The 8,443-nt window shown below is 42.8% G+C and overlaps 1 protein-coding gene across 1 annotated transcript; it reads left to right on the forward strand.

Annotated features, from left to right (window-relative positions):
- Window positions 1-5,998: 5,998 nt before the first annotated feature.
- Window positions 5,999-6,937, forward strand: LOC147735048 (olfactory receptor 5P55-like). The gene has a single exon (XM_086952576.1). It carries the CDS (start codon window positions 5,999-6,001, stop codon window positions 6,935-6,937), a length of 939 nt encoding a protein of 312 aa, XP_086808702.1.
- Window positions 6,938-8,443: the final 1,506 nt, after the last annotated feature.

Below are 8,443 nucleotides of genomic sequence, written 5' to 3' on the forward strand. Positions count from 1 at the left end.
CGGCCACACGGGTCACCTGAATAACAGTCCCATTTACATGGGTGAATATTAAAATCTCCCAGAAGGATCACCTCAAAAAAAGAATTCTGGGTAAGTTTATAGACTGACAGAAATTGGTCCAGAGCCCTTAAATGCTCATTATGCTGTTAGCCATCTTTAGAATTACAAAAATCGATTAAAAGAATTTTCCACAAGCGCCTTGAGACCCTCCGGGTGAGTAGCGCGCTATACAAATATCTTGATTGATTGATTCATTGATTGATTCTGCGAAAAGATCCCACACCACTCTAATATCATGATGTTACTGGAGTCCAAGTCAAGTTGTTTAACAACACCTATAAAATTAAGAGAAAAGAGGAAATTTAAACCAGCCTTAGGCCTCCCAACACTACTCTTAAATAACCATCCAAGCTAAAACTACCAGCTATATCCCACGTTTCCTGTAAAGCAATATCATATTGTTTCACGAAATCCAGCCACAAATTGTCAGTCCTCTTAGACCTAATGCCCGCCACATTCTAGCTCAGAATCCTACAGGGTGCTATCTGACTGGCCCCCCCATCCAAGTCCCCCTGGACCTGGCTCTTAGTGGGTTGTCAATCATTTGAGTCCAGTTGTGACAATGGAGAAAAACGATTTGCAAGACCTATCTCCATGTTTGACTGGCGCATGAGTGAGGTGGTTGGTGGAATAGCCTGGGGAACCCTTTCTGGCTTTCTGGCTTATATGCTGAACCCACCCGCAGGACGTTCTGGAAGGTATCCTTGGTTATGTATGAGGGCCTCAGCAAGCTACCCCGGGTCGATATTGGCCGATGTTTAGTCAGGTTCTTTGTGTATGGTCTAACTGGAGGGTAAAAATAACCCAGGGGAACCGGTCTAATAACTGTATTATCAAGCTCCAAGGCATCCAAAAATAATCTCTCCGCACTAAACCGGGTTTTAAAGTTCACAACCACGCAATCACCAAAAATGTTTTTGGGATGACGTCCGACCCAGTCCACTCTCCTTGCCATGATGATGGATCTTGTAATGTCAGAACCTCCACTACTGCGATGTATGCACCAGTTGCTAGCTAACTTCAGGAGATCCTGAGTTGACTCCTTCTTACAATGTTTGGGTCTAGCGGAATACTTGGAGTCCAGACCAATATCGGGGCACCTATATCAGAAGCAACTTCAGCACTACCCATGCCCAGCTCCCTCTCCGCATTCACGATTTCCCTCGATAGTACCCCCACAACAGATGTTAAATAAGATATTATTGATTCGGATTTCCTTGGGACCTTGGCTTTTTCCCCTTCCTGCTCCCCATTACATTGCTGTTTTCGCTTACCCACTCTAGATATCAGGGGGGTAGCCCGGTCCGGGTTCTTCTTGCCCCTGACGGCCACAGACGGCCCTCCCTTAGCCCGAGCTTAGTCCGGCGCCACCCGCACGCGTCCCGCGTAGCGGAAGGACACGGCCAAATAAATCCACCTGATGACATGGGTGAAGGGAGGGGCTGCTGGTCACGCTGCTGCCCCACTGGACACTGAGGCTCGGAGTCCAAGAGCCTGCCCCCGCTGTTACAGTCACTTGGCTGCTGCCGCGATACGTGTGCACAGATTTTATCTATTTTTTGATTGTTCACTTTTTGATTGGAGTTGGTGGTTTGGGTCTTTTGTCTATCTGTGCACTTATTTGATGTATGTGTTCAACACATACACCCTGTGTTTATATATCATCTAAATAGATCTGCAATACTAATATTATATATATATGTAGGAATGTGGTTTATTTTTATATGTAGTATTAGTACATGTTTGTATTAGTATGTGTTTGTTATTGTAGTTTCTAACACAAACAGTGTGATATGTCTATATGTTTGATGCTTTTTTATGATTGTATGTTATTGTATACAGTATATTTATTGTATTATGTTTTGACATTCCAGCCTTGAAAAAGTCTAAGCAAAAGATGAAACACGTGTCGGCTAATTGTGTGCTGGGAATTTTAATACTTTTATAACATGAATAAAGACTTCTAAACAGCATGAAGAATGAACTCTCTGGATTTTGGTTTTTGTTTAATATTGGTGTGCCTTCTCTGTGCATGGTTTAGGGATATACATACCTAAGGCGTTGACTAACCCAACCAATATAAAATAAGAACAAATGGTGTGCTGCAAGAGCCTCAATTTTTGTGTTTACCCTATTGTGATTGTGTGCTTTACAAATACTGGATTTCATAGACCTTGTTTATACAACCACACAAGTTGTTTACTATAATATCAACTATATGCTGAGCACACTCAAATAGTTTTCTCACTAGTGGAAGTGTGTAGACATATTTAATCCACAGATAGGCTTGCTTCCAATTAACATCTGAATGCCGCAAGGCTTCCTGGATCTGATGATTCCTTAAAACTGATAATATTTTTGTTTAAGAAAAGTATATCTTAAGGTATTGTGTTCAATTTACTGTATAACTGCAAGTTTATGTCTTACCTTTAAAACAAGATATTCTTTCCTTATTATTGGTCCTGTACCTATCGTTTTTAGAGCATGGGTATTCCTTTATGTGCCTATGTTTTCATCAACATGCTTTCTAAATATGACCTAACTTGTGAAGAGGTCACAAAACATAAAAACTTATTATGAATTTAGTACCCATCATTTTGAAAACCAGGTCAAAACCCTAGTGGCACTCTGCTTTGGCATCGTAAGACGTCATAATTCATGATGGGATTGGTTATTTAAAAGTTTGCCAACTGATTGCGTAATCCCTTTTCATTCCCCTCCTTGATCATTGCAATAGTCACAACCTGGGCACCAAAAGTGCCATATGAACCACCTGCCGGTCATTCAAAATGCTCCCACTAGGCTTCTTTTCTCCCTCCCTAAATTCTGTTCAGCCTCTCAGGTCCTATTCAAGCTTCACTGGCTTCCTGTTGAAAAGTGCACAAAGTTTGAATCCCTATGCAGATCCAATAGGATCCTCTATAAACAAGAGGCTTCATTTACAAGGTCCCTGCACCACCGGAGCACCACTTTTTGCAGTGCTCTGGTGACGCTGTGTCCTGCCCCATATTTACAAGGCAGCGTTAACCCTCTTTGCCTGTCTTAATGGAGCCTTTCAAATATTGTTCCCTTTGACACAGTTTTCTGCATTAAAGGGATCGCTTCCAGCAACATCCATTTCTTTTTATTACTGCACTAGATTCACAAGGAATCGTAATTCTGACTAGCACGAAAACTATGCCTCCACCATTATTTCCCCTTTTATTTTGCTCTTTCTCTCTGTGCTGCATTCTAGAAGGAGAAACACACCATTAATGTTTGTTCCTGCGCAGGGGTGACTGCATTAGCACACAGCTGCGGTTTTAGCACAGTAGAGAGCACAAGGCTGCACTGTATTCTTGTAAATATGGCACATCCCTGCATTTTTTAACTGATGCAGATGCAGTCTTGCTGCTCTGATGCAATTTTATTCCCCTAGGGTAGCCTTATGCACAACAAACCTGAACCTGGCCTCCACAGCCCGCCACAAAAAAGCCAGAATGGGAAGACTTTGTTTTTTGTGCTGACCTCAACGCTATGGAACTATTTGCCGTCTTTGCTAAAAAAGACTCAAAACAACTTAAGTTTTCAGAAGCAACTAAAGGTCTACTAGAATTACATCTTCTTCTTTTTAACATGACATAACATGGGGGACTTTATTATGAATGTTTTCTTAGATGCAGATATCCCACATCTCGAAGGTCATGAAATAAATGGCAATTTCAGGTCTCATTGATACTTGAATTCATCTGAAGTGGAACTGACGAAGAGTGAAAACGTGGGTTATTGTGTGCAGAGACATTTTCTGTGAGCATCCGGGGCAGTGCAAATACAAGCAGGGCCAATCATTTAAATGAGGTCCCATTACACTGTCCTCCATCTTGGAGGAGGTTTGGAGTGGCAGCAACCCAATGACATCTCCAAACTGAGAAATACTCAAAATCACCCTATAGAAGTCTTGAGCATAGCAAGGTGTTGAACACAGACCTTTCACTCAATCAGAGGGGGTCCCCTTTATCTAATATAGGTACAGAATGGCAGGGGAAATCTGAAATACAATCAAGAGAGAAGGTCTCTACCTGTACACATTAATTCGTACGAAAAGTCACTGATAGCGTAAACACTAACAAATCAGGGCATAATAGTGATCAAAAACACATAGATAGAAATATCAAACAGTTTATTATTGTTGATAATCACAACATCCGATGAAGTTTACTACAACACACATACAGATATATATATATATAATATTCACAAAGTACATTCCACAAAACATTCCACATCTTACATCCTGATTCATAAACACACATGCTCACAAGCAATATCAGGTATCCAGTATTTTATACAAATGAGCAGGTCTTTGGCAAATGAGCAGGATTTGGCCCCACTTGGGTAGTCCAAATCCCAGGAGCCCTTCACTAGACCACCACCTCCCCATAGCACTTAATTATGCAAATAGGTGGACCTGCCAAGCCCCGTGCTGCCCCAGGGACTGCCAATACCACAACCGAGCACTATAGTATACAAATGCTCCAGGGACAGCCATCTTGTCGGGGAAGTAAATATGAATTAGTGCGGGAGCCATGCGGCTACCCCAATGCCCAGGGGACCTCTACCTCCCTCAAGCACATACATTGTTTTAAAACAATGCAGGGGAGGCCCTATGGCCCCATCCACAGCCGACGTACCTCCACCACTCAGAGACAGAATGTTGTTTTTTCAGGGGAACCACAATGCTCCTTCCCTGCCCCAGGGACCACCACCTCCCTGGTGGCCATACAGAATAGTTAAGGAGGTCAGTTGTAGATACCCAGGGACCACCACCCCCCTAAAGCTAAATTCATGAAAGAGGGGGCCCCTTGTGGAGCCGATGATGGCCCTGGGGACTTCCACGCTCCAGATCAAGCTCCAGCAATGTTCCTTCAGTGCCCACCCTGGGACATTGCAGTTTGCTATACTTTGGCAGGAGCACCACTCTCACAAAGCCATAGCAAATGCTGCTCTTCTTTGCGCAAGTGAGTGCATGTAAAATGCTCGAACTTACTTAAAGCAGAGCAGAATTACAAAAGCAATGCCCACTCCTGCAGAATGCAGGGAGCTGGCTGCAACCACAAGGGCCTTGAGGTTCCCCCCACAGTCCCCCAACAGACACGAGTTGGTGTACTAGGTGGGACCAGGCACCCACATTAGAGGCCAACTCACAGACACACTAAGGCACTCATGCACCCACTCACAGCCCCAATCAAAGGCTCATGCAGCGACTCACAGACCAACTCATGCACTTACACACTGATCTACTCAGAGACTCATGTACCAACTCACAAAACCACTCATGCACTCATACACCTATTGAGACAGTGATGCAATCACTCACACACACCACTCAGGCACTCATATCCCTACTCACAGACACACTCAGAGACTAACATACCTACTCACAGTTTAAGTCACTCGCTCATGGAGGTTTTCGTAAACCCACTCAGACACTAACACCCACTCACAGACCCACTCAGATACTCACGCACCTACTCAGACATCCACACAGACACACACTTATGATGCCACTACCAGGCCCACTCAAAGACTAACATACCCACTCACATACCATTGTGACACTCATTCCCTCACTCACACATTCCCTCACTCACACTGTCACTCTCAAAGGTTATAGGTTACAGCTAGGAAATGCAATTTAAAAAATTCACGTAGAAAAACAAACGTTCCAGGGACCTCATTAACTATAGAAATTCACTTAAAAAACAAAGGCTATGGGGACATTATCAATAAAAAGTGGTTATCAGGTAACATTGTAAAATATTTCTTTTTGCACCAGAAAGGCAGAGTGTACTGAGATGAAAGACTGACATAATATATTTTGTAACTATTACCCGTTACTGGTTATTTTAAGTGATCTTTCTTTTTTCAGACCCTCACACAGAAAAAATAACATTAAGCCATGAGATCAGAAAATGAAAGCATTGTGACGGAATTCATCCTCCTGGGATTCACCACAGACAAAACCCTCCAAGTCCTCCTCTTCATAATCTTTATCTTGTTATATGTATTAACCCTGCTGGGCAATATGAGCATACTGACGATCATTCGCATGGATCCCCGTCTTCATACACCCATGTACTTCTTTCTTGGCTCTCTGGCAGTTTTGGATTTTGGGTTTTCATCAACTTCATCCCCCAAGATGCTTGTGGACATGTTTGCTGAGAGGAAGGCCATCTCATATTTTGGCTGTTTAACTCAACTCTTTTTCTATGCAGGGTTTGGCAGCACCGAATTCTTTCTTTTGGCAATGATGGCATATGACCGTTATGTGGCTATATGTAACCCATTGCATTACAGCCTTACAATGACGAAGAGCCTCATTATTTGTTTGGTAGCTGTGTCATACTTTGGTGGTTTTCTGAACTCTATGATTGATGTAGTTTGCTTTTCACATTTATCTTTTTGTGGCCCTGATATCATTGACCATTTCATGTGTGATTATCCGGTGCTTTTGAACCTCTCCTGCACTGACTTTACCATGACTGAACTGGTGCGTATTGTGTGTGCCTCTTTTGTGATGCTGATATCCCTTCTCTTTGTCCTCACCTCGTATTCCTATATTCTTATTGCTGTTTTGAAGATTCGTACATCTGCAGGGAGACGCAGGGTCTTCTCAACTTGTACCTCACACTTCATTTGTGTCTCCCTTTTATATGGAACAATTATCTTCACAGAAGTTAGGCCCAACTCCAGTACTTCCCATGAGCAAGATAAGGTGGTAGCAGTGTTCTCAACAGTTCTAATCCCTGTGCTGAACCCACTGATCTACAGCCTGAGGAATCAGGATATGAAAGCAGCTCTCAAGAAGACATTAAGCTGGGCCATGCTTTTTCAGTGATCCATCATGTCTTGGAAATGAATACAACTGAATGTGTTTGGAGCACCTGAGCTAATAGACACACATTCACACATTCATCTACCACAGAGAGAAGGTCTAATTTATAATAATGATCATACTATTACAAAATTCCCATGATAATGCGACGGTTACTACCTCACAGATTGCATGTAACAATTACTTTCACACAGACACATAACAACAGTCTATTCTTTACTGTGATTAACTTAAGGCACATAAATTAACGAATTAGACCTTGGTTTTGGTTAACTATCATTTTTTACAACAAATATACACAAACGAATCAATGGCATAAACCATGAATGCAGACGAGCAGATAGTAATATGCTATTGCTTCAACTCTTATGAATCATGTGCCCTTCCCAAACTCAAAAATGCATTCTGCACTCTCAAAATAGTACCTTATAATTAAACAAGTAAACTGGGACGATATTGTCAAAAGATTATACTATAAGAAATTGGGATCTGGTTGACTGGGGTGCGAGCCCTGGTCAAGAAGCAACCACTTTCTTAGTCTGGTAAGGTACAAGCAAAGCACAATTTAACCTGTGCTCAAACCCTGATAGCTTGGCACAGAGCAGTGCGGGTTAAGTTAGAGGAAATGTGTAAAGTATTTGTGCAACACTTCAAACTGTAAAACTGTGAAGCACCACACTAAAATATCTCCCAAGTGGAGCATCACGGGCAGCAGTTGACATGCTGGGAACAGCAGGCTGAGAATTGCAGACAGGCGGGCTGGAACTTCATGTTGGTGACCCCTCATGAGCTGTTGATGCTGTTTTCTTTTTTAAAAGAAGGGCTAGAGGAAGCTTGCATTGATTTTTGGTGTGAATGGAGTGGTCCTGGTGCAAACTGACTATTCCACTGTCACTAAAAGCCCAAAAGCTTGAATTATGAACCTGCTGAGCCACAACAAGGGGCCAGGCCCTGCTGTATGTTAGGGAGCTGCAGAGTTGTTAGGGTGCCTTGTGTGTCTCTGAGGCTGCAATCAGGAGGCCAGCAGACTAGACCTTTGTCATTCTGGGGTCCTGGGTTTAAAATGTGTTGCAAGTCCAGTTCTTTTCCTTAGGCAAGAGGGCAGCAGGAAGTAGTTTAGCACAGCAGGGCAGCAGTTGCTTCAGAGCATCGGTCCAGCAGAGTGGCAGTCATTGTAGCAGTACAGGAGCCCTTCTTCCTTGCCGAGAATCCACAGGTCCACACGTGTACTGAAGAGTTGGTGTCTGAGATCCTACTTTAACAACCTGGGGCCCTGTTTCTGGAAGGTGCGAGAAGCTTCTAGACAGTGTATTTATAGTGCATGGAAATCCCTATGTCATCCTGCCCTGACTCCAAGCTGGCTGCAGTGTTTAAATCGAAAATACTTTATTCTGTATGTTAAAATGAACAACCATAAAAGCAATCACAATAAAACGATCAGACATAACTAAAATTGAAAATATTAGCGGCAGCAATGGCAATTAATTTTGATCAAAGACGACGGGTACA

The sequence above is a fragment of the Lissotriton vulgaris genome, chromosome 1_2 (genome assembly GCF_964263255.1).
Source record: "Lissotriton vulgaris chromosome 1_2, aLisVul1.2, whole genome shotgun sequence".
Classification (NCBI taxonomy): Eukaryota; Metazoa; Chordata; class Amphibia; order Caudata; family Salamandridae; genus Lissotriton; species Lissotriton vulgaris.